General features: G+C 36.5%; 1 protein-coding gene across 8 annotated transcripts in view; it reads left to right on the top strand.

The window, feature by feature from the left end:
• Positions 1–27,342, top strand: part of RBMS3 (RNA binding motif single stranded interacting protein 3) — a 1,708,877-nt gene that overhangs the window by 1,248,741 nt on the left and 432,794 nt on the right. For all 8 annotated transcript variants that reach the window (XM_055284824.2, XM_055284857.2, XM_055284838.2 and 5 more), the window contains one exon: positions 10,213–10,304. In XM_055284824.2, coding sequence (XP_055140799.2) covers positions 10,213–10,304 — 92 coding nt within the window. The remainder of the gene's footprint in view (positions 1–10,212; positions 10,305–27,342) is intronic.

The following is a 27,342-nucleotide window of genomic DNA, read 5'->3' as shown; positions in this document are numbered from 1 at the left end:
GGATGGCAAGTTTCCTTCCCCAGGCCCCAGGTGGGTCCAGAGATACTGTCTGGGAGCCAGGGATTGTAGTCAAAAACCTTAAAAATTTGACTGATGCTCTGTTATACTCCAGCTAAGCTGGCACTCAGTCCACAACATAAAGTTCTTTCTACTCCTCCCCTTTCTACAGGCAGAGGAGCCTCTGCCTGTGGGCACTGCCACCACTGGCCCATTGAGGGGTTCTGCCAGGCCACTGCCCATGTTCCCTTAAAGCCCAGTGACTTTTCAGTCAGCTTGTGGTAAATGCTGCGAAGCCTGGGACCCACCCTTCTGGGAAGTTGGATCTCCTCTGGCCCAGGGCAGGTCCAGAAATGTTGTCTACTAGCCTAAGCCTGGACTTAGTGACCCCAGGAGCCTGCTTTTTGCTCTACGCCACAGTGGCTGAACTGGTACCTAAGACACAAGACAAAATCTCCTTTACTTTTCCTTCCTCTACATCTCAGAGCCCGAGGCCCATAACATACAACCTAGGTTTTGCTGCTGGTTATTCAGGGTCCAAGGGCTCTTTAGTCAGCAGGTTATGAATCCTGCGAGGACTGGGTCCTTCCCTTCAATGCAGCAGGTTGCCTTTTGGCCCAGGGTGCGTCTAGAAATGTTATCTGAGAGCTAGGGCCTGGAGGGGGAGCTCATTATTCTGCCCATTGCCCTATTCTACTACGGCTGAGCTGGTATTCAAGACACAAGGCTCCTCTTTACTCTTTGCTCTCCACCCCTTAGGCAGAAGGAAGGGGACACTTTCATTGCTGTGAGCTGCATTACCTATAGCTGGGGGAGGGATGGCACAAGCATTCCTTTAGCTGCCCAGGCTGGTGTCTCCCTAGGTCTCATGCCATGCCACCCTAGTCCTCTGGCTCTGAGCCCAGTCCAGCACTAGGAGTTGCATATGAGTTGCAGTCCTTGTGCCCTTGACTGCCTTTCAGAGTTTACCTAGGTCCCCAGAGCACTTTGGCCTGTGATGGCAAGGCTTGCCAAGAAACCTGGGTTTCAGCTGATGAGATGGATGATTCTTCTCTGACTAGGTCTCGTCCGAATGCTCCCTCTCTGTGTGGGCGTTGGCTGAGCCCAGTACAGGTTTGCTCTCCACTGTGGCAGGAGAGTTTAATGTAAATGAGTTTAATGTAAAGTCCTCCAGTTGCTGTACTCTCCCTCCCTCAAACGCACAGACTCTCTGTGCTGCACGGCTCACTACCTGCAGTGTTGGAGGGGTGGTTTTGGTGCTTCAAGACTGTCTCTCCTGTTCTCCTCAATGTCTCTTTCAAGATACAAAGTTAAAATTAGGTACTGGGATTGCTCACCTGAGTTTTGGTCCTTGCAATGATGCTTTTCTGTGTGCAGATAGTTGTTAAAATTTGGTCTTCCTGCTGGGGTACAAACCATGTAGGTTTCTATTCTGCCATTTTGTTCCATCCTTTATCAGCTATTTATTTTAGGAAAAGAAATGTGTGTACAATTGGAGAGCCATTTACAAAATCTTAACTATAAATGTTTTTGACTTTATAATTTGTGATAACAGGAACTATATTTTTATAACTCTATAAACCTCTGGGTGTCCCTAATACATAGAATAGTGAGAGCTCAAGAACTAGTTTTAGTTGCCTTTCCAGGTAGGACCATCAGAAGGAATCACAGGGCAGTTTGTTTTGAAGGTAGACTAAAGCACCAAGGTCTAGGTGTAAGGGAAATTACATTTTACTGAATTCTGTTTTGCTTGTCTTGTTTTTGTTTTTACCATGTACATTTGTTACTCTCAATTGTGCATATATACATGTAAGTGCTTTTTTATTTTTAAAACTCTAATAATTAAACTTGTATTTGATATGTCAAGTGGGATGGAGAAAAGTAATTTGGAGTATAAGAAGATGTAGAATCCACCATGTCTCATAGTGACAGGGATAGTGTTTGAGGATATTTATTTAAGATATTTGAAATAAGGCCTATAAACATGTGACTGAAGAGCATATTCAATCAAATATGAGTATAAATTAGGAAGTGCACAACTGTAGTTAAATAGAACCTTTTATCAAAGGTTTTGAAGGAGGACATCATGGATGGAACCCTATCCCAGGAAAATATTGGTGTGCGAAAGCACACACAGCTCTATAAGGAAATTTAGATGAAGTGGCAAGTTGGTGGAGGGAATGTACAGAATGTACAGTATAACAAAAACAAAGAATCACAGGTAATACATGCTTCTTAAAGGGGTTACCCTATATGTAGAACTCACTTTTCTTCCTTTCTGCTCTGAACTATTTAATGTATCTTTCTGGGTTGTTGCCCAATTTTATTATAATGGTCTATCCTCTAAAGATGAATAGGTGGTAAAAAGAAGGATGCTTCCGTTATGGGGAAGAGTAAGTAGGAATGAGTACAAGCATGCTTTCTAGGCCATTTGCTGAAACTACTGAGTGTGAATATGGATTAAAGTACCTGGAAAGAGGTAGGGGGCTTGTCCTCCAGTTGATACACTGAGGTCATTACCTCTATTCCTTGTATGGAGGAATAGTCTATTGTTCTACCCATCTGTAAGTCTAGAGCAAGGGAGAGGGAAGAATTGGGCAGCCAGGAATGAAATTTTAGTTAGGTTTGCCTATCCTAAATTGGGGCTGGGGATTGTAGAGCTATAATTGGTGTTCAGTCATAGCCGACTTTTATCATAATTATAAACTCAATGGAATTGTTTTATTAATATGCTGGGCTTGCTCATGCAGTCACTATTACACACTTGTACCTCCTGCTGTTTTGATGGCAGAGACACACAGGACCAACAGCTCAAACAAGACATATATTTTATTTGTATATTTGAACACTGCCTGTCAGCAAACCAAAGCTTTGCTAGATGGTTCACAGAGGTTAATCTGCCCATTTACTGCCAAGTATGCTGCTCCTTAATCTGTGCAATATTATAATAAAATAATGGTTGGTCCTTGGCAAATCAGTAAGTTTCTTTAATCTCAATAAAGCATAGTGACTGCACTAAGCTCATAAATAATGATTCTGATACTAATTTTGACCTTATTCAGTATAAAGAAGCAATTTCTCTCATTTAAAAATCAATTGAACATGGTGAAGAGGAAAGTGAGTTTTGGGATTTGAATTTGTGTTTAGTTTAATAAGATTTTTTGTGTAATATAAATGGAATGAGAAAGTCTTCCATTTTCAAGTGCCATACTACTAAATACTTTGCTCTCTGAATTTGTCTGTCTTTGTAATTGTTTTATTCTACTAGGAAATACCATTGGGGACCTATTCCTTTTCCCCAGTCCTTATTTTTGTCATTTGTGTGCAAAATATATTGAGTTTTCCCCCACCTGGAAGAAACAGTTGCCATTTAAAATACTAACACTTTTTTTCCCACGATTTATATGGTAGTGATTACTCTCTGTATCTTATACTTAATTTCAAACAAACTGAGAGACAGAAAGATAGACTAATTCATACATATATACATCAATTTAGAATAATGATCATTTTACCGTCATGGCACTTATTAAATGGAACCTGGCTCAGTTGTTCAGCTCTGTTGACCAGAGCTCTGCATCCTAAGCCATACATACGATACGGTATAAAATTAGTTCAATAATAGGAAGACAATTGTGTCTATATGCCATTTAAACATAAACTCCACTGCATTTAAATTTATTTATCAACTCTACTAGACCATAAACTCTTTGTCAAGAAAAGCCATGTTAGAGTTTTTGTTTTCCTTACAGCATCTGGCCCTATCTTCCTTGTATGTAGTAGGTGCTTAGTAAATTTAATAATATAATAGTAAGAATAAAAAGAAGATCACATTGTGGTTAAAAAATGTCACTAATAATAGGCAAATTCCTATTCCAAAAGCTGATGTCTTGTTTTAGTATTTCTGGCACAAACATTTCAGAATGCTTAGGCAATTAAACTGGAACATGGGGGGACTCCAGTGGAGCAACCTGTTTTCTGTACAGTGGATATTGTTACCCATGTTATTTTCCTCTGTTTGCTAAGTGTCTGAGGCTGCAACCCTCCCTGTTCAGGCAGTCCATATGTGGTTTCTTTTCTGTATCAACTCCCTTCATTTTATATTTTTAAGACATTTGAAAGCATAGGTGATTCAGATTATAATGTCTTTGAATTTTTCTCACAGTGAGCCCTTTTGTCTGTGGCTTTTGCTTTTCAGCAGGAACTATCTTTTGCCTTTATTTTCTCACAAATCTAAGGTAGACCACATGGCTATCACATTGGTTCCCCTGTGGTATCCTGGCTTTACTATAATGATCACTCACAGTAAATGGATACAAAAGAAGATACTGAAGAAATGAGTAGGTCTTCTTGTTGTTTTAAGAGAAAAGTTGCAATAAATATATCAATGCTGTTATTTCATTATCTTCTGTGATCACATAATGCAAAGAACTAGGCAATCCAATAAGGAAAGATAGTCAGCAATAACTGAATAGTTTAGGGATACAGTAGAAATCTAGCAGAAATACAGAGGCATGGAGGCAGTCTAAGTGCCACCAGACTTCCAGGCAGCCTGCAAACCACCCCTCTCTCCCTGCAACTCAGTCATCCTATTCTGAGCCCAGACAACAGTTACAGAATATTGCTAAGCCCAAATGGAAGGTGGGGAAGGATTTATGGAAAGGTGATTCATTGTTAACATCTTCATCTGTTAAACTTAAGTAGAATTTCAGCAGAATGTATATATAATTCTTAGCCAAAATGTTTGCTTATTCTGTTTAGAAATCACATTTGACTCACGGTTGGATTGTCTTTGAAAGCATTTGGGTGCTACACCAAGCCATCTGTGTTTCAAGTGAGCTTTTATGGCAGTCATTCTGAAGAGTTGGAGCAATACAAATGTGAAATTTAGTGTGCAGTTACACTTTGAGAGCAAGGCTCCTTGGCTCACTGTTGATGGCACTGCAAATCTAAAGCAGGAGTTCTAGTTTTATCATTACTTCGCCCCAATCCACCCCAACACACACATAAAGAACAATCCCAATGTTGGTAAATAAATAAGCAGTTTAAATAGAGAACTTAAGGAGCCCACAGCAACACGGAAGTATAAAATAAGCTTTTGAAGATGGTAAAGAAACATTTAATGAAATTTCAAATGGTTTGTCACACAGTGGTTCAACTGAATGGCAAAGGTCTCAGGGAAGATGTTGCCAGCAAATGCACTAAAGGAAACAATATAATAACCATCTGGACACTACTATTCTTTGTAGAATTCCATTATAGATAGATAGATAGATAGATAGATAGATAGATAGATAGATAGATAGATAGATACACACACACATACAGTTTTTTCTCTAAAGTCACCAGGCTTGTAGTGCAATAAAAATAGCAAAACTTTAAATTAACACACAGGGTTTAAAACATTTCAGGAAAGCATTGATTATATCTGCCAATGGAGTGAGTGTATTTGGCAAATGACCTAATTATCACAGAGTTGGTTCTTTCTCACTGCTCTACTTCTCGCTAATTGCAGAACTGCTGGCCTTCTTCCCCTGACAAGGAAGAAAAACAAGAACAGGGGTGTGTGGAGAAAACAGTGACATTCAGTTTTAATTCATTTGAACCTGCTGCCAAGCTTAATTATGTAATTGAGAGAGTGAGACGGGTGGGCTTACAGCCACTTGGGCCAGAGTTTCTGATGGTTAGCATTTGCCAGTGTTGTATTGAGGATTTTAGCAGTTACCGGAAAGCATTATTAGCTGAAGCTGAACTAATCTCCCCTTACCCTTCTCCTCACCAGACGTAGGTACAGAGGTTGCTGTTCCCAGACTTGATTATTTGTCATTAAGGAAAACAAATTGAAAACAAATTGAAGTGGCTTTATTCCTTGCTAAATGCATCATTATTCTTTAGGGGCAGTCTCCTATTTCGTTTTCTTCTGATTGTGATGTAGTATCTGCTGTCATGTAAAACTCAGTAATGCAATGTTTATTTCTAGAATAGGAGTATTTTTCAGGGTTACTTGAGACATTTTTACATAAACTTCCATTGTAACTAGTGAAAGTGAGTATATATGAAAAACACAAAATTCAGTGAAATATTTCTGATTTGGTAGCTTATCCCCTATTTTTAATTTTATTTATGAAGTCTTTATCCCCCTTGGCTCGGAACCATCAGTACAGATATTTTGCACAAAAGGACCAACCTCTCTCTCCTTGCTGGCAGAATGACTCTTTATAGGTACATTTTTTCAAAGTTTAGCCAGAACGTCCCTGATTCAGAGAAAGCTCAGGGTGTCTCCTACCCTCACAGAAATGTCCTCTGTTTAGATTGAAGTTTAGTCCTGGAGGTCAGTGTCTTGATTTTGTAATATTCTGTGTACCATGTGGAGGTGGAAAGGAAGAGAAGCCAGAGAGAAGGCACGCTAGATTAAAGAGTGGGAGTCATAAAATAAGAGGCTGCCTGCTGGGTGGCAGCATGGCTGAAACAGAACCATGACCACTTAGCATTATGTGTTCTTTATAGCCCAACAGTATTAATAGACACTTTTATCAGTTAATCCCCGTCATAGTTCCATGAAGTAAGTTAACATTTTTTAAACGTGCTTTCCATTTCTTTTCACAAATATTTGTTAAGCATAGGCTAGATGTTAGGTACAGTCCCAGTATCTGGGGTAATACAAAGAAACAACACCTGGTAATGGAGAGTGCTCTTTTTTGTTCCAGGTACAGTGGGTGAAGGGGAGGGTCCTTGTCTGGCGAAGGGCAACACTTTCATGAAGTTTCTAGATACGCCCAGCCTTCTACACTCTCAGGAATATTATTCTATAAATTATCCACTTGTCCTCCTGAAGTTTTAATCTATTAAAGATCTGCTTGATCTTTCCTATCAATATTCAACATTCAAAAATGCCAAGAACATTATCTGTCCTGTAGAAAGTTGTCAATAACGATTTGTTGAATAATTTACATGAATACTCAGCAGTTTCTTACCCTAGCTTCACACTGGAATCAGGTGGGAAATAGACACACACACACACACACATACAACCATAGCGTCTCCTATCTTAAAGCAAACAAACAGAAACAACTCAGTTGACCTTAGATCCCCTGCTAGCTAAATCTGTTTCTTAATTGTTCTTCCCAGCCAAGATAACTGCAAAGAGGCCTGTAAAATCCTCCTCCTCATCTTGCTCATGCTCTTCAACTACTCTAGCAGGCTTCAATCCCCACCACTTGCCTAAAGCAAATCATGATAATGACATCATGTTTCTAAAGACACTGGGCATCTTGAAGCTGTCTTTTTGCTCAAACTCTCAGTAGCATTTCACATAATTGATCTCTCCCTCCTTCTCAGAATACTTTCTTACCTTGGATTTGAGACATCTGATTCCCTTTTCATTTCCTTCTTCCTCTCTGACTCTCCAGCTTTCTTTGCAGTCTTTTCTTCTTATGTAATGCCTAAATGCTGAAGTTGTTTGAATTCTAATCCTAGACCTTTTTCTTTTATACTTACTCTGGGCATTTTTGACTATTTCCTATAAATAACATCTATATCTTTGTGCTGTTGTCCTCCTGTATTTCCAATTTCATCTCCATTTCTGAGCACCAACCTAATATATCCAGCTGCGATTTGACATTTCTATTTAGATGTCTCGGGCATTTCTGACTCAACATGTCTCAGACCAATAATTAAATTTTCCTTCTCCCCTGCTGGTTCTTCCTTGAGTCTTCCCATTTCAATAAATTACATATCCACTCACCCAGTGGCTTATGGCAAAAACAAAACCAACCAGACAAACAAAACCAGTGGTAATCCTTGTCTATGTCTTTATGTCTTCCTTCTTTCCAGTTCAGTCAATCCATTTACAAAGCCCTGTTAATTCTGCCTCCAAAATATAACTCAAACCATCCCTTTCACCCTATTTCATTGCCAGCTGCCTTTCTTCTGGAATGTTGCAATAGCCCCTAAGTCATCTCCTGATTCCATTCTAGCTTTCCAGCTCCCCCACAACATTGCAATCTCAATTTAAAAATGCAGATCATTTCCCACCACTGCTTCTTTAAAACTTTCATTAATGAACAATCAATAATTAAAATCTATATTATATGCTGTCATTTACTTTCAAGGAAGATCTGCAATTTTGTAATTATACATTCATTTGTATGGTTATTTTTTCTTATCCATCTCCCAACTCAACTATTAGTTGCATGAGTGGGAACTGAGGTTTTTTCCCACCACTATATACCCTTTGCTTAGCGCAGTGCCTGAAATAGAACTTAATTATTGAATGAATAAATGAGCCAATGAATGGATGAGGAAGATTGGCCAAAGTGTGAGGTACAAGGTGGGTTCCAATCTCAATCTCATCTTAACTCATCCACTGCTCCATTGACAAATGTACTGATTAAATGAGCTCAATTAAATCATCTTATATGGAATTGTTTTATTCCATGCCATTTAAGGAATTTTCAAGAATTGAGTCCTTTCTCTGATGGGCTTCAGAGGCTACTAGAATAGTTTACAATGTGGGGATATAAAGCAATTCATGGTATGGTGTATTTGAAAGGACACATGCAGACTTTACTTCAAATCCTGGATCTGCTCAATGAGTGGCTTGTGATTCTAGTCAAGTTGGATCATCTTACCCTAACCTCAGTTTCTTCATGTGTATTATGGCACAAAGCCAGTAGTACCTGATGTTATTATGACTTCACCAAGTACCAGTGTGTCAACTACCCAGCATAGCAGCAACTGGCATGTGAGAGATGATATCCAGATTATAGTTCTGCTTTCTTCTCCCCTTGACCCTATTTCTTGACTATTACTTTCACTTTTCTATCTTACTCATCTTACTGGGTAGTAATACTTATATTACCCATTTAGTTTGATTTTGTAGGAAGAGAAGAATTAGCAGTACTTACAGAAGAGGCTTCCTTTTGGATTAGAAATACAAACTTCACAGCTTCTCTGCCCAGCTTTTCAAGAGCATTTTACAGTACACTGCTGTGTAACAAGTTCATTTTAGGATAACATGCTGGGAGGGAGAAAAAGAAGACGAGATTCAAGGGGAAAAAATTAAAAAGTTAATTAAAAGAAACAACTTGGTAATTGGATTCCCTTATACTCTTCTTTGGTTATTTTGGGGTGAGAGGAGGTGTCACAGTACATGGTTAGTAGGTTGGCTTCAGTGGCTCACCTCAAAACTTCTAAATGAGATAAGCATAAGAATACAGATGACTCCCTGCCTGACAGATGAGAAGAAGTATAGGATACATATGGTGAGCTTTTTAAGCATGCCAAACAAAGCTGTCCTTATACTCACTCTTGAATATTTATATTAAATATTCTTGGCAGTTAACGTTACTGTTAGGCTAAGCCTTGGACTATTAGCTAGCTTAAGGACATGCAAAATGGACTTTTCATTGACTCTGTTTTACTATTTCTTTGCTTTCACCATATATAGACATCCACACAAGCACACAATCAGAATAGCATAGGAAACTCATATACCCTTTTCAGACTGTACACTAGAAACAAATAAGCAACATAGTATTTCTCATTTTTAAAAGAAACATTAATATTTATGTATTTAATCATTCTTTTTCACAGATCCATAAGAGTCAAAATTATTTAAGATGTTATCATTGAGATAGACAAGATAATGGAGGAGCATGGGCTTAGTAATCAAATGGAACTAGGTTTTAAACCCTCTCATTCACAACATTTACTTATTCCTGAAGTCAACATATATTTATTGAATGCCTACTGTGTGCCAAGCACTACTGCAGTTGCTGATAACTGTTTGCAAGTTCTCATCATGGTTTTTGTTAACATCAATATTTGAGGTTTTGAAAATTAACTTTAGGGAGAGAATTTTCTATATTTTCCAGCATTTTGTGTACCTCACTTTTGCCATAATCCATGAAGAAAGAACACAGTTAAACAGTCTATTATCTTACCCACTAAATTGGGTTAAATTGGGTTACTGATTGTTCACCCAATCTCCAAAACAATGCCTAGAAAATAAGAGTTACTATTTTATATCTAGAGATATTATGATTTTATCTCTCCCAAAGCATTAAGGACCACTAGTCTAAGAGCCTAATGTTCAACCAGGGTAATATGTCAGAAGAAACGAATGCAAGTCTATCTGTAAACTTGTACTTCATCAGTTAAGATAGAGATTCAGCTTTTTGTGAATACTAACAAGGGGGTTTTGTGTTTTCACAGGTTATGGTTTTGTAGATTTTGACAGTCCTGCAGCCGCACAGAAAGCGGTAGCATCTCTCAAGGCAAATGGCGTGCAGGCACAGATGGCTAAGGTAAGATTGATGTTTAGGGGTGTGTGTATGTGTGTGTTGAGAGAGAGAGAGAGATAAGGAGGAAGGAAGGAGAGATTAAATATTTCTTCTTTGCTCTGAGCTCACTCAAATGTGCAGTTTGCAACAATTTGGTTTATATTTTCTTGTTAGGGAAAATAAGAAACTCCACATTAGGTTTGGCTTAGGGGAATCTGTCTGGCTTATTTCATTGTTTCTTTGTGTATATTTATTATTGTATCTTTTGTTATGGTAACCTCATTAGGGATTTAAGGACACTTGTGAAGTGCTCTGTTCTGCTTGAGAAAGGTGGGGCGTGTCTGTGTGTGTGTGTCTGGGACTTCTACTGGTAAGCAGTTTTGGAGTAGTAGAATTATCAGCAACTTGTCTTTGATAAACTGTGTGCTAAAAAAAGTGTGCGTTCTCTTAGCTGGGGAGAGCTGATTGTTGAATGATGGCGTTGTCTGATCTGTGCAGGGAAATGAGTTTAACTGAAGTGTACCGTTTCTGTATTGCTAGAATTTCACTTTGGCCTTTATATAGAGAGTTTTCTAAGATAATTTTAGATATTAATAATTTTCAATAATTAAGTATTGTTAAATAGAATATGTATTCTGGAACCTTCTACCTGAAACTGTAATATATTTTATTATCTAAGAAAATAAGTTAAATTATTTACAATCCTTTTGTATCTTGATTTCAGTGGTGGTTACAAGAATCTATACCTGATAAAGTAACATAGAACTATATACACGTATTGCACCAATGTCAGTTCCCTGGTTTTGCTATTGTATAATCATATAAAATGTAAAATTTGTAGAAACCTCATGAAGGATACATAGGATCTCTCTGTACCATCTTTGCAACATCTTGTAAATCTATAAATATTTCTAGATAAAAAGTCAAAACAATTGTTTATAACATGGTTGCTTGTTAGATGTCTGCTTTAAAATGATGGCCATTTAGGATGTATTCACCTGCAACCTAAGTCTTTAAATATTCTTTCTGATTGAAAATAGTGAACTTATTTATCTCTAGATTCTATAAATTTTAGGTGGAATGGCCAACAGACCTTGAAATCCTGATCTAATATATTCATGCTCTGTTCATGTATACACTTAACTATTCCCATAAGAGTTGAGTGATATAATGATAAAGTAGTCAAATTTTCAGTTATTTGGATTTTGTTGAGATTACTAACATTATTTGATAACATTTTCCAATTTTGACCTCAAATAACTAGAGGTAAGATATTTGGTTTCTTCATCTTCAGTTGTCTTCTAGTAAACTGATACAGAGCATATCTGTTAACCTTTTGTTGCAAGTCACTTCCCATATAGATTACTTTGGTGAACTCATTGTCCTTTATGACACATGACTAGTTGTTCAAGGCAGAATAAATTTGAATTCTTTCAGCTGTGTAATGTATTCTTCATCAAGATTATGCCTGGAAGCTTTGGATTTTTTTCATGGACTAAGATTGATGAAGTTAATATTTTTAATTAATAAGGAAATTATATACATGTCTTGGTTTAAAGGTTACTTGGCAAAGAGTCAATGGCATTAAGTAGTGACTTCCTATATGCACAAAACAAATGATGAAATGTAGCTGTTAGGTATATGTAAAATAAGTAACTTGAATTTGGACTGAAAGCAACACCTACTTCCAAGAAAATGAATATAAAAATGTTTAACGAAAAAGTTGTTATTGGAATTTCTTGATCTATTCCATTGGCAAACTCCCAAATCTGGAAGTTAGCAGATTGTAGCACTTTAGAAGTAATGAAAACAGCATGCATAATCTCCACCATTTCAAATGTCCTCAGAATATGTATAGTTAGTTGTTAGATAAAAACCACTGCCATCTTGTGTAACAGGAAAAGAAAGTTGACATTGATTTTATAACTGCTGAGGAACCATTATGAATATTTTCCCTCAGTTTCCCAGCATTCTGGTTCACCAAGAATTCCTCTTTCTCTCTCTCTCTTACTCACCCCCACACACCCCCTGACTCTTTCATTCTGTCTCTCTAATCACTGATATCTCACCTAGTCAGAGGGCTGTTTGATTTGGGGAAATATTTTAAAGACCTCCTAAAATGATTATTTTTCCAGCCAGCGTTTTGGCTATTGGCTCATGCCCACTGTACAAAAAAAGAGATTCCAATTGGAATGTTTAAAGTCACTTTTATTTCTGTAGTTTGCGCAAAGATTTTACCTTATCAATTCTGCTGCCTGTGAAGTTAATTCTTATTCTCTTAGCTTTAGACTCATATCTGCCTACTGGAAAACTTTCAGCAGTGAATGACTCTGTAATTTAACTATCTGTAAGAAAATAAATAGGCTCCCTTTGAGAATAAAATAGGACAAGCTTGACCACCACCTGTATTAGCAGATTTCTCACTGAGCTATTGGATTTCATGGCATTTTCCTCCTTTGTCCTGGTGATAACTATTATTTATTATCATATAAACCTGCAGTCTGCAGGGTGTGTGAAACCTGCACTATATTTTTGGCCATTTAAGTATCTACTGAATCACCTCTGGCATCCTTGTTCTTATCACTATCCTACTGTGCAGGTTGTGGTGTCACATTTTAATGACTCCAGGATTTCAAAATAAAAATATTACAAATACTCTAGTTTCCCAATAGTAACCTTCAGCTAACATAAAACTCTCCAAGTGAATTGTCTTATTTAGCTAGCTTATTCCAGTGTGTGCATATGGAAAATCCAACTGATTTGTCAACCAATAGCAAGTTACCCAGGAAGTGGTAATTGATTAATAATGAATTACCATTAACGTAGATGAACATTTTTCTGTATACTTACTGTTCTGCCACAAAGGAGTTTTTTTTTTTTATTATTTCAAAAGTCATGTTTCTTTTAGGAAATCAGATTCAGAATATTTTAGTAATACATAGTGGTTAGGAGCATAGATTTGGAGAGAAGTAAACTTGGCCTTGAATCCTGGCTCTGGTACCACCTCGCTGTGTGACCTTGGCTAAGTTACTTAAATATCTCTGAACTTCTCTAATAATAACTCTTAGGTTATAGAACTGCTGTGAGAATTTAAAAAAATACATTAAGTATTTAACATAGAGCCTAGATCATAGTAAGAATTTAGTAAAAGTTATTCAATAAATATAGTTATACATTTAATTCAAATTTGCTACTAAACCTTCTATAAATCCTAATACATGTTTTAAATGTGTGTCATTCCAAATTATTTTCTTTAAAATATATAATAAGTAGCATCAGTCAGCAAACATTTTTATTGCCTACTCTGTCTGGGCAGGGTACTGAATATTGGAGAATGAAGATTGAATAAAAATTCTTTTTTTTCTGAATGTTTAACATTTATTCTATCTCCTGAATTGCTACAGCTCCAGACTATGAATTTCAGCTGTTACTGTTCTTGGCAACTTCAGGATATAGAGAAAAAACTTATTGGCCGAGGAATATGTGTCTCTATAAGCATGAAAAAAAGTGAAGAAATCCCTGCTAACAATAAGTTAACTTGCAGATATTTATTTTACTCATGTAGGACGAAGGCCATAGATAGACAGCGGAGGCCAATTCTTTGGGGTGCCATCAAGGATCAAGGCAGCTCTGCCATCTTTTATCCCTGGCTTTTATGTCACACATTTATAAGATGGCTTCTAAAGTTCCAGCTCTTGTATCCACAGTTAATCCAGGAAAAAGGGAAAAAAGCAAATAGATGAAGGAGCAGTATGGCTGATTTTGTCCTTTTAAAGGCTTTTCCAGAATCTCAAATCAGCAATTTGTGCTTACAACTCAAAAGCCAAAACTGAGTCATATGGTTTCCTGCTTTCTTGTAAGAGAGTATGAAATGATGAGTATTTTGACTTCTTTGCCTGTGCAGTAGAGAAAATTAAGAATAGTCCATCCCCTTGGCTATCCAGCATCCATGACATCAATAAAGGTGTCATGCATACATAGATTTTAGGTGGCATGCATTAATTCTTTCCCAAAAGGAACCCACCTCAAAGCTGTGATTGCATCTGGTGACTCTGTTATCTCCAACAGGCCCATGGCTCCTCCTCATAGCTCAGCAAGTCATACCTTTAAAAGAGAAGTTATCCATCTGAATTCCCACAATGTAGAATGACACAGAAACAACAGAACACATGCACTTAAAGGAAAATGACTATTTAGGAAAGGAGAAAATGGGAAGCAAGCCTAAATTATTGATCTCAAATACATATCAAATCCTGCTAGGTGGAAATAGAATTCTTGAGTTGTCAGTGCAATAAGTTCCTTGGTTATCCAATCACATAACCCCTGATTCTGTCATCCAGAGGTATCTTACTTCCCCCTTATTCTCTGTGGCCTCATTGAGGCCTTGCTGGAGAATTGCACAGCTTTGGAGGCTTTTCCTGGATATATTTAGAGACACTAGAATGGGTCTACATATTAAACAGTCATGAATTATTACCAGCCAGTCCTTGAGTAATCTCAGGCTTAACAGGCATCTTTCTTATTTGCTTTCTGTCAATTCCAAATATGACTAAACACAGTATATCTTACTCTAGAGGAAATGTCTGCAGAAAAGGAGTCACTCCCTCTCAGGGCCTTCAGATAAGACTTCATCTGGTGTACTACCAGACTGCCATTACAGTTCCCAAAGGTGATTCATTTCCAGTGGGATTTGTAGAGTAAATCTCAGTTAAGCAATCACAAAAGAGACTAAGTGTCCCAGAGGATGTCAAATAGCTTGACAGGCATAATATAAAAATATTATATCTACCATGGCAGAAAACTAGATTGGGACCAGAGGAAAGGACTTCTCTTATAAATCAATGACCTTGATAGTAGTTATCTTTGAAAAAAAACATAAAAAATCAGTGGATTTTTTACTTGAAATATAAAAAGATGAAAAGTCAAAATCAAGGAATATGCAAAAGAAAATATTTTAAATTCAAACACACACACACACACACACACACACACACACAATCAATTTACAAAATATATCACCACAGTGAAGCCATATCAGTTATATTCCGGTAGAAGACTTTTAGTTAATTAAGGAAGGGTGTATAATTTGCAAGAAAAAAACCAAACAACCTCATCAAAAAGTGGGTGAAGGATATGAACAGACACTTCTCAAAAGAAGACATTTATGCGGCCAACAGACACATGAAAAAATGCTCATCATCACTGGCCATCAGAGAAATGCAAATCAAAACCACAATGAGATACCATCTCACACCAGTTAGAATGGCCATCATTAAAAAGTCAGGAAACAACAGGTGCTGGAGAGGATGTGGAGAAATAGGAACACTTTTACACTGTTGGTGAGACTGTAAACTAGTTCAACCATTGTGGAAGACAGTGTGGCGATTCCTCAGGGATCTAGAACTAGAAATACCATTTGACCCAGCCATCCCATTACTGGGTGTATACCCAAAGGACTATAAATCATGCTGCTATAAAGACACATGCACACGTATGTTTATTGTGGCACTATTCACAATAGCAAAGACTTGGAACCAACCCAGATGTCCATTGATGATAGACTGATTAAGAAAATATGGCATATATACACCATGGAATACTATGTAGCCATAAAAAATGATGAGTTCATGTCCTTTGTGGGGACATGGATGAAGCTGGAAACCATCATTCTCAGCAAACTATCACAAGGACAAAAAACCAAACACGACATGTTCTCACTCATAGGTGAGAATTAAGCAAGAAGAACACTTGGACACAGGAAGGGGAACATCACACACTGAGACCTGTCGTGGGATGGGGAGAGGGGGGAGGGAAAGCATTAGGAGATATCCCTAATATAAATGACGAGTTAATGGGTGCAGCACACCAACATGGCACATGTATACATATGTAAAAAACCTGCACGTTGTGCACATGTACCCTAGAACTTAAAGTATAATAGAAAAAAAGAAGGGTATATTCAATAGAATATTCTAGAACATTTTACCAAAGTGCAACTATTGTCCTCATAATGTGGCTTGTTGTCTACCAAAGCTACTCTTCTGAATGCACAGGTATATGACAGGCATTGTCAGCCACACTCCTGTAGTATAAGATCGTATTAGTAGTTTTTGTTTTTATCATTCCTAGGTAAAGCAGAAGAAACAGGCTATTTGATATTTATTGGTCACTACAGTGGGGTGGAGCCTCCTGGTAAACACAGAGGCTTCTCAAGGGCTCCTTATGTAGGAAGGAGAGGCATTGTTCCAGGGTAACTTGAGCAGGCGACTCGAGAGATGTTTCCTGAGACTGGGTGGGAAACAATCAATACTTTATATAGTGATGGACAAGAGCTATCTGGGCATGCTAATGTTCCTAGAATAATGTCCATGTCTTTTTGTTTGTTTTGCAATAAGATCAAAGGATCAGAGATCCCTGTCTGCTATGATTTGCTTGTATCCCATATTTCCCCCATGGGGACAAGGGCTGTAGGCTCGATTTGAAGCAGGAATCTCTCATTCTCCTACTTTCTCAACACGTTTATGTTGAACACCTGCTATCCACAAGGATTGTTCTACCTGCTAGAGACATAGTACTGAGCCAAACAAAGTTTCATGAAGTTCACATAGGGGATTACAAAAAGTAACTGTTATACAAAGAGATATAATTTATTAGATTGTAACAATTGGTTTGAAGAAAATTAAAACCAGTTACAATTACAAAATAGGAGATGGAGATGGTGGTTAAATAGGATGTGGAGATGGTAGTAGTTTAGGTACAGTGGTCAAGAAAAGTCTCTCTAATCATGTGACATTTGAACATGTATCTAAAAGAAATGAGAGGAGAAAACTATACTTATATTTAAGCGATAGTTATAAAAAATTTCTATAGTAATTTAAAATAGACCAGAATCTTTAGTGAGATAGCATCTTCGGGTTTTATTATTGTCTGTATCCTGCATCTTCATAACAATAGAAGAGTTGCATAAACTACCATCATTTCCCTCCCTTTTTTGTGGGAGTTGTCTGGTTTCAAGTCATCCTAATATTGCACTGTTTAGAATTTTTTTTCATGTGAGTCAAATTCTAATTGATCAGTAAATTTTTATTTCAACACTTATCTTCTTCAAATTGTGTTGTTCTATTGTACCAGTGGGTGTAAGAATATGACAAGACACCCTCCTCTACAGTTGTGGAATGCACTTTAAATAACTGTGATTCCAAAGAAAAGCATTCTGATGTCGCTTTTAATATAGTTCATTACTCCTGAATGACTGATGCTATGTAATGTAAACCTTGCTCTATCTCATTTCCTAAAATGAATATTTGTATCATTTGCTCCTGTGGGATACATCTTCAACAGACAGATCTCTCTAAAAATATGTAAGTATTATTTTTCTCATGATTGAAAATTTTAAAATTTTCTGGAAAAGAAATACTTATTGGCTGGTCTTTTACATGTCTGTAAAATATTTGTGAATGTCTGCTTTGCTGGCTATGTCAATTTGGCTCATTTTTTTTCCTGATCCAAATGCTGAATGCAGGGATTCAAAACTCAATATTGAAATTGTCAGGGTTGATCTTAATCCTATTCATTAATTATTTGAAGTTTTTAAAGCAGACTCATCTAAAGTTAAATATTTGTATTAGCTTGTATCGAATGATTTCCATAATCTGCCTATGGGTACTACCCTCTGCTTTTGCAAGGACTCTACTGTGTCATCTTAAGTGAAACAGTGCATATGTATACTAGTAAAATTCTCTGCTTTCCTAGCATTGGACAAAAACAAAAATCAGCGAAAGAATTGCCTCAGTGTCTTAAACTGGGATCCCTACTAGTTGACCAGGCACTTGCTTACTGAAGGATATGTGTGGAATTCAAGTTCTTTTCAACCTATAAGAAATATCGGCTAGGCGCAGTGGCTCATACGTGTAATCCTAGCACTTTTGGAGGCCGAGGCAGGAGGATCACAAGGTCAGGATTTCAAGACCAGCCTGGCCAACATAGTGAAATCCTGTCTCTACTAAAAATACAAAAAAGTTAGCTGGGTGTGGTGGTGGGCACCTGTAATCCCAGCTACTCGGGAGGCTGAGGCAGGAGAATCACTTGAACCCAGGAGGCGGAGGTTGCAGTGAACCAAGATCGCACCATTGCACTCCAACCTGGGCGACAGTGCAAGACTCAGTCTAAAAAAAAAAAAAGAAAGAAAAGAAACATCAACACTTTCACACCTTCATCCTGCCTCTTTGAAGAGAATGTGTCCACAGGCTGATCTCAGTCAATTACTCGTTTCTTGATGTACTGTTGAGAAAACCGAATAATGAATAGTCTTCATTCATGGCTTTAATAATTTGTTCTTAAAGTTGAAAGGAAAAGGTATTTTCTCTAATCACCATTGTTGTACATGGGGTGTGCCTAATTAAAAGCACTGCTTTGTCCCAGGTAGATTCTGATCCCATTGAAAAAGACAAAGAAGTATGTCAAAATAAGAAAACTATTGATTGTACGACTGCTGGTGTTACATTAGGAAAATGTGACTTAGGTTTGTGAGGAAAATGAATCTTTCAATAGCCAATGTCAAAATTTGGTTTAGCCGTTCAGTCACAAGGAGTGCCGGACAACCATGTGTCTCCCCACCCATGGATAAGATCTTTACTTCTTATGATACTAGGAGGAAATAGTGAATGTGCTCTCTAGTGGCAGATAGATCCCAAGGATAAGGGAGAGAGCAATGAGCCACTCTTGCTGAGCTCTTGCTCTCAAACTCACAAGTCAGGTGAGTTATTATTTCTCCCATTTGGAAGTATTATGTGAGTGGACAAGTAAGAGAAGGACCAGGAGTGTTACACCACTATCTTTCCATAAGAAAATAGAAGCAGTGGAAGCTTTCCTGGCCCCAACTATATAACCAACTATAATTGGCTTTCCTGCTTTCCTGGCCCCAACTTTTAACCAACTATAATTGCTTTCTGCATTTTATTTCTATACCGTACTCTAAAAATGATTGGATGAATTGGAATGGTGGATTTATATAATATATGAATTATGCTAAAAGGTTGAACATTTTAACATTGAGAAACCTACAGACTACCGAGGTTCACGGTCCACCTTCTGTTTCTGTGTAATTTACTTCTGGTGTGCTCTGAGACTCTCTTCAAGTCCTTTAACTACATCTATTCTGAAAAAAGGCAAGGAAGACAGACAGAAGGATGCAGGGAATAAAGGAAATTATTTCTTGAACATCAGCCTTATGCTGGTGAATAGGTTAAGTGCTTTTATAATTATTATGTCATTTAATTCTTACTAGGGTCCTTGGAGGTAGGTATTATTATTCCAATTGTACAGGTGAAAAAATAGGAGATGTCCCACATCCACTAAGATAGTCAAGTGGTCTTGAACCCAAGCCTTTCTGGTTCCAAAGCCTTGTTCTTTCCAAGGAGATCATAAGTCTACTAATGTGGTTTCTAGTCTCTTCAGCGGAGCTTGGCTTTTGAATTTCTAAAACGGAATAACAGACTGGATAAAATTATTAAATCAGTGAACTGCAGAATCTATTGGAGTCCCTGATATACATAGTGGGGCTTCATCAATCTTTGTGGAATTAATGAATATGGGAATGAACAAATGAGTAATCAGTACTGGTTATATTTTAATGGTTTTCGATTCTGATACATTTTTGTGACCTCAAACTGAATTTTGCACAGAAATAGTCCTTTAATTCACTATCCTAACCAATTATTCAGGGGGACATAATTCCTGAGCTCACAAACAATGGTTCAGTATAATCCTTCTAACTATTGGCTGGTGGAATGGGACAAGATGGACATCTTTGTTTCTTAAGAAAATAGACGACGAGAATTTGGAAATGAAGACCAATAACTCTTATATTTTAGAAGTCTTAAAGAAATCGGGTATACACTTGCATATATTTACATGTGTATGCACATATACACTCACAAAATACATGTGTTTTTTAAAGATGTTTAATTATCACAGGTAGCTATAATTTTTCCATGCAATAACACAATAACTAAAACATGTTTGATAGCTCTTCAGCACATCTGACTTTTATTGAAAGTGAAACCTAAAGATAAGTAATAAACAAACTTGAATGACAGGCCTCTGTGATCTCTGGTTTTGTGTGCATGCTATATTTATTACACTTTGATGTGTATCACTTGGAAACTTGTGAGAGCTGTTCACAAATGCATACAGCGGACACACAAAAACAAAACAGAAATGTGAGTGTTGTGAACAAGAAGGCAGCATACTCAGTTTGATCCTCTTTTCCCACCATGTCTAGGACACACTTTTTAACTGCTATTTGAATGACTTAACCACACCATGAAACTTATCGAGTCTGCTGGCTAAATCAGTGGGAGTTTATATTCCAACATCTGTAAGCACGTTAACTCTTTCTTCATATCTAAGAAGTATTCCAAACTTAAGAAAATATTCAACTTTAGAAAAATGGTAAAATTCAAAACAAAACCAGACTTTTTTTCCCTATTGAAATGGATTTTTTTTTTTCACTTTTCTGTGAAAGTGACATTAGCAATATCATACCTTTCTATAAAGGAAATAAAGTTTTAAATGAAGCAATACCAAGAGCTCATTTTTTCATACTCATCAGTTACTTTTAGCCTAAGGATCCATTTGGAAATTATATTCATATATCAAAGATAAACCGTCTTCCCTGGTGTTCATATTTAAGGTGACTGAACAAAGTTGCTTGATGAGACCAGCACAAAATGAATTTTACTCTTTTCTGATTCAAAGGTAAATTTCTTGTAAGATGATATATACATTACTAAAATCATCATCATTAAAAAATATAAATCACACTCCACGAGAAGAATGACATGTTACTTGTGGACGAACACTTACCAGTGTAGTGTTAGGTATCTGGTTTCGGAAATATCCATAGTTAGACATTAATGTAAGAAATGCCACTACCTTATAAAGATACAATATCAAACAAAGTTAAGTTTATTGGATTCCAGCTTGCAGCACACAAAAGTCTGTGTTCTAAATTCCCAGAAAATATTGATTTGCTAATGTAACATCATTAAAAGTGTCTACCCAGCTTCTGGCTTTACATATTCCCGAGGAAGCCACTCCCAATTTCCCCATGAAATATGCAAAGATACAGTAAAGAATGATCAACAACTACCCTTGAAAGACCAAGGTTAATAGGCAACAGATTTCCAGAAACACTCAAGGATTTTATAATTACTGATAAAATCTTGGAGCAAAATTGAGATTCTTAATATCTCTTTACTCTATACTTAATTATTTTATACAAAAGTCCTGTTTTTCTTATTCTCTCTCCCTTGCTTAACTTCTAGAAGATAAGATTATGCACAAACACACAAATACATATCAACCATATCATATTGTCAAATATAGGCATCTGATATTACAATCATTCCCGCTGAGTATGATTCATTTGAGGAGGTGTCTTCATCATCTTTTTTATTTTTCTCTTCTTCTGTCTCCCCACCTCCCTCTAAGAGCCATCAGATCAGAGTCTCTAAGAGCACAATCTGAGAATGTGTATTTTAAAAACATTTCCCCTGTAATACCTAATGCTTAACTGTATTTTTGATAAACTTAGATTTTTTTTAAAAAGGAACAAAAACCTACAAGGAGGAAGCCAGCTTGAGTGCAAATTCAGTAGGGCAAAATGAGGAAACATTAAGCTAAGGAGCAAAGAGAACTAAGTGAAGAGAAGCATTACAAAGAACAAAAATTGTGCAGTAACAGAACTAAATTCCATATTGGTGGTAGTTGGGGCAGAATTGACACCACAGAAAATCAAATTAATGTCTTAAAGAACTGATTAAAGGAGCTCTCCCAGTATGCAGGAAAAGAAAGGTCAAATTATCAAAAGAATGAGAGAAGACATGGCAAGCATTGTGGACAGAGAATGGAGATTTTTTTTTTTTTTTTTTTGGTAAAGCTACTATTTGATAACAATAGGGTATCTGTAGCCAATAATAACTTTATTATACATTTTAAAATGAAGAATATAATTAGATTGTTTGTAACTTGAAGCATAAGTGCTTGAGGGGATGGATACCCCATTCTCCATGATGTGCTTATTTCACACTGTATGCCTGTATCAAAATATCTCATGTTCTCTGTAAATATGTAATCCTACTATGCACCCACGTAAACTTAAAAAAAATAAAGATAAATCTAAAAAAAGAAAATAGAAAAGAACAAGTGAGTGGAGGTCTAACATAACAGTGAGTACATCATCCAGAAGAAGAAATAAGAATAGCTGAAATGGAAGCAATAAGCAAATACAGAAACTAAAGACATCTTTCCAGAGATGACATATCCTTTCATGGAGATTGAAAGGACTGGCCACATTCCAATCAACATGAAAAGACACATGTCCACAGGTAGGTAGGCTTATTAGAAACGTAGCTAAATTTAAAAATAAAAATGTTCAAACATTCATGTAGCTGGGAGGCTTGGTTAACTAAAAAGGAACAAAACCTAGCTCTTTGTATAATTCAATATAGGGTTAAAACTCAGAAGAGGATAGAATAATGATTGCTGATTATGGAAGATATGACCACAAAATTGTATACTCAGACTTCTGAGTGAAGCACAGAAAGACTCTCCATTTGAAGTGCAAAAACTGATCTTAATACATATTTACCCAAATCAGCAAATATACTAAAAGACAAATATAGTAAACAAAAAAAGATGTAAGCATACAAGTCACATATGAAAATCCACATTATAAATCATCATAAATATTACTAGTAGAAAAACCAATGTCAATAAAAAACCAAGATACTATTTTTACTATCAAATGTACACTAGTTAAATAGAATACTGATATTTTCATAAAGTTACTAATTGTTGTGGAAATGTGAATTGGTTTGACTTTTCTGAAAATTAATTTTAGCGTATGAACTGTTAATTTCCTTCTAGAAACCTACCTTAAATAAAAATCAAAGATGCAGAATGCTAATATTTGCATGTTTGTCCCTTCAAACCTCATGCTGAAATTCAATCCCAGTGTTAGAGTTGGGGCCTAGTGGGAGGTGTTTGGGTCATAAAGGTAGATCCCTCGTGAATGGCTTGGTGCTCTCCTAACAGTAATAAATGAGATCTTGCTCTATTAGTTCCCACAAAAGTTGGTTATTAAAAAGAGGCTGCCACCTTGACCTTCTCTCTTGCCATGTTAACTTTACACAGTCTGGCTTCCCTTTGCTTTCTGTCTTGAGTGGACGCAACCTGAGGATCTCACCAGATGCCCAGTCTTCCAGCCAGCAGGGTCATTAGCTAAATAAGCCTCTTTTTAAAAAATATAAGTTATGCAGCCTCACATATATTATTTTAAGCAACACAAAACTAACTAAGACACAGATCACACTCTGTTGTAGCATGAATTGTAAATGGTAAAAATTTGAACAACATAAAATAACCAGAAATAATCCTGCTCGACAAAGTCTCTGCAGTGTAGTAGCTTGAAAATTACGGCAAAGCCATCAACTGCTGCCATCACTTAAATAGCATTTTTTTTTAAGCATATTCAATCTTAGGGGAGAATGGTCATAGTAAAAGTCATACTAAAATTCTGTAGGTAGGGAAGTGGGGTGATTTTTTTCTTCAATAATCATATCTGTGTTTTCCAACTCTCTAGAATGAACATTGGTTACTTTGTAATGTAAAAATGACAATATCATAATAAAAAAGATAATAAATGTGATCTATAAAAAGTTACCTAGCTGATTATTCAGAAACCAAACCTGTCACATGGCATGTACTGGTTAATGGATTGTCAGAGCATGAACAGTGATGGAACTCTGTTGATCAAATGCTGAGGCAAATCAGCCTCTTTAATTAGGTACTGATTGTGACAATTGAGTTCATCCTAATAAAATAGTGTAACATAAAATATATATTTATTAGTTATTTTACATAATAAAGATGTATAAATATATAAGTACATATAAATATATGAACATTATTTACACAATGCTGTGTCTCTTGAGCACATATTATTTAGGAAATGTAATTCTGATGTTTGCTAATAACCATCACAGAAACTATGAAATTCATATAATTCTTTATGCTGAATCTAAATGATAAAAGTGTGTATGTCATCTGTGAAATTATGAAATTGGGGGGCCCTCCTACTCTATTTGGTAAGCTGTTAGGTTCTAAAGGATGTCTAAGATAATGAATAACATTACTTATAAAGGCTTGAAACTTTTCAAATGGTCTCCATATAGAGACAGACTTTTGGGCTGGAAGAGAGCATAAAGAAATATTCAGTATGATGAAGTGATATGTCAAGGTCAAATGGTGAACACTATGCATTCTAAAAATTAAGGGACATGTGTTTGCCTTAATAAAATATTGTCAGTAATCCTCGAATATTAAAAAACAGACTACCCTCCTGTTTTACTGTTCTAATGTTTCACTGCGCAAATGATTTCTAATTGTAAACAAAGTTGTCACACTATCTTGCACATTAAATAAGCCATTAATTAGAATACTGTGAGGGACAAAATGCTCTGGTCACTTAAGTATTTAATTCAGACTCTCAGTCTTTTTTGTTTGATGATGTACTTTTTAATTTATGTCTTGAAGTCACCAAGATAAAATAGAAGAGGAGACAGTGGTGACATTTGCTTATGCGTGAGCATAGGCTGTGAGGTTTTGAGTAGAGTTAAGAGGGACCATATATATTCCTTCCCCACCTTGGGAACTCTGATTAGGCAGAAAGCAGCATTTGTAGATTAGGAATGAAGAAAATGACAATTGTCATTCATTTAGACACAGTCTGATCTCTAAGTAAATCCCTAAATGCTTTATGGGAGTTTCCTGGTGATTAGTTCTGTTTCATACTCCTCTTGCTGCAGGCAACTGAGTCCTCCAAATTTTAATAGAGTTTTGCCAGCATAATTGCACGGTACACTGACACAAGTTAGTTTTTCTTTTTTACACATTTTCCTTCACTTGAACTTTCTGGCCATTTTCCACATGCATTTGACAGAAGAATTACAAATATAGAGTGTTATTATATCTTAGATGGAGGAAATGGTCCATGGACCCACGTCTGAAATGTTCAGTCTTGGCAGTCAAGGCTCTCACCTCAGCATTTGCTGGGACACAGGAAACCAGCTAATGGCCGATAACATCCAGGAAATTAGTAACTTGTGCATATGGTAAATGCTCCAATCCCAGCCAAACGATTTGTTTAACTGATGGCTGGGAGTTCTCATAGGGACTGTTAGCGCAGTGGAATAGTTGAGTTTTATTAACTGGACTGTGTGCTAATCCTTGTTGTTCTCTAGTTGAAGAAGGTAACCATAATGCAAAATACAATGGGAAATTGTATATCCAGAAAATAAAGATGTTAAAGGCACCAACATTCTATACTCCAAAAGAACTTATTTTTTTGCATCAACATTATTAGTACCACAATTTTCTTACAACTATTATCTTAGTTCAGAATTCTATAAAGTGAATTATGCATACCTTTTTGTTATGATAAAGATATTAAATACAGTGTCACTTTGCTTAACATCTTATTCCTATCTGTTAATTTTGTTAGGGACAGTGATGATTATTTATAACCTATTGCTCCCATTCATTGATTATCTACAGAGTATCCAGATATCAGGACAGACTTGTGCTTTCACACGTTGTCTCCCTCAGGCCCAAGGTCAAGGGGCAGCTCCTTGGGAAAATCTTACTGACACCCAATTTTAGGTCACGTTCCCCTTTTCATCTGTTCTCATAGAACCTTCTTCATTATCATAGGATTTATGTGACAATTTGTAATTTAAATTTTATATGGGAGACTATTGGATTACTGTTGCTTTTCTAGACTAGAATATAGAATATAAATGCAAAGATCATAACTGTTACCACTCCCACTGTATATCTTCTGAACCAACCACAGTGCCTTTCCAGCAAGTAGCAAGTAATAATACTTGTTGAATGAAATAACTCTATGCGGTAGTCATTAATGTCCCAGTTTTACAAATGAAATAATTAAAGCTCAAAGAGCCTAATTTATTAAAATCATACAGCCAACTGGATGTCAGTATCCTATCTCATGTCTAACTCCAAAGCCATTAATGTATTAGAGCTCTTTCTTTTTAATTGAGTAGGACAAAGAAAGAAAGTACTGCAAAATTCATATTTCCTTTTATAACAAGGTCGAAACCTTCTCTGTGCAATCTTTTAGAACACTGGTTCTCAACTAGAGGCGTTTTGCCCACCGTAGAGGACATTTGGCAATGTTTGGAGACATTTGTGGTTCTCTTGACTGAGAGGAAAATTAATACTGGCACCCACTGACACTATATGATGCATGCCAGAGCCCCTCCACACTTCATTGGTCAGTTCAGCTACCTCCCTCTTCTGTTTCCTTTCTTTCTAGCTTCCTTCATTGATTCATTCAGCATAAAGTATATGCATAGAATGCTTAGTGTATAGAAAACCAATAATGAGTAAGATACAATTCCAGACCTGAGGAAACTTATGGTTTATAGGGAAGTGCAGATAAGTAAATAGGAAATTATTACACATGGTAAAGAGTTATCTAGAGGTGTACATTCAGCTGGCCACTATGTTAATACTGAAGCTAACACCAGAACCACTGCTTTAGAGTGGTTCTCTCTAGAGCACTGGTTCTCAACTGCAACATCTATAAACATTTATGGTGGTCACAACTAGGGCACAAGTTGCTGCTGGCATCTGTTTGGTGGGTAGAGGCCAGGATGCTGCTAATCATACTGCAGTGCATTAAATAGTGTCTCACTTTTGCTACAATAAAGAATTATTTGGTCTAAAATGTTAATAATGTCAAGGTTGAGAAACCCTATTTTGGCATAATAAAGCCAGATCATTGTGTTGTTGCCATTGCATTTTTAAAAAATCAATCTTAATTTTCTTGCTCTCCATAATTATTTTTTACATATTGTAACTAGCAATAAAATTGTGAGTGTATAATGTTTCATCTTATAAGTGACAAGAAACTATATGATTACTTATTGGAAACCGCATTTTTAATATCTTTAATGACATGTCATACTAATATTTG

Source organism: Symphalangus syndactylus, chromosome 1, assembly GCF_028878055.3.
Source record: "Symphalangus syndactylus isolate Jambi chromosome 1, NHGRI_mSymSyn1-v2.1_pri, whole genome shotgun sequence".
In the NCBI taxonomy this organism is placed as follows: Eukaryota; Metazoa; Chordata; class Mammalia; order Primates; family Hylobatidae; genus Symphalangus; species Symphalangus syndactylus.
The sequence above is the reverse complement of the archived record's forward strand: the minus strand, read 5'-3'. Positions and strand labels throughout refer to the sequence as shown.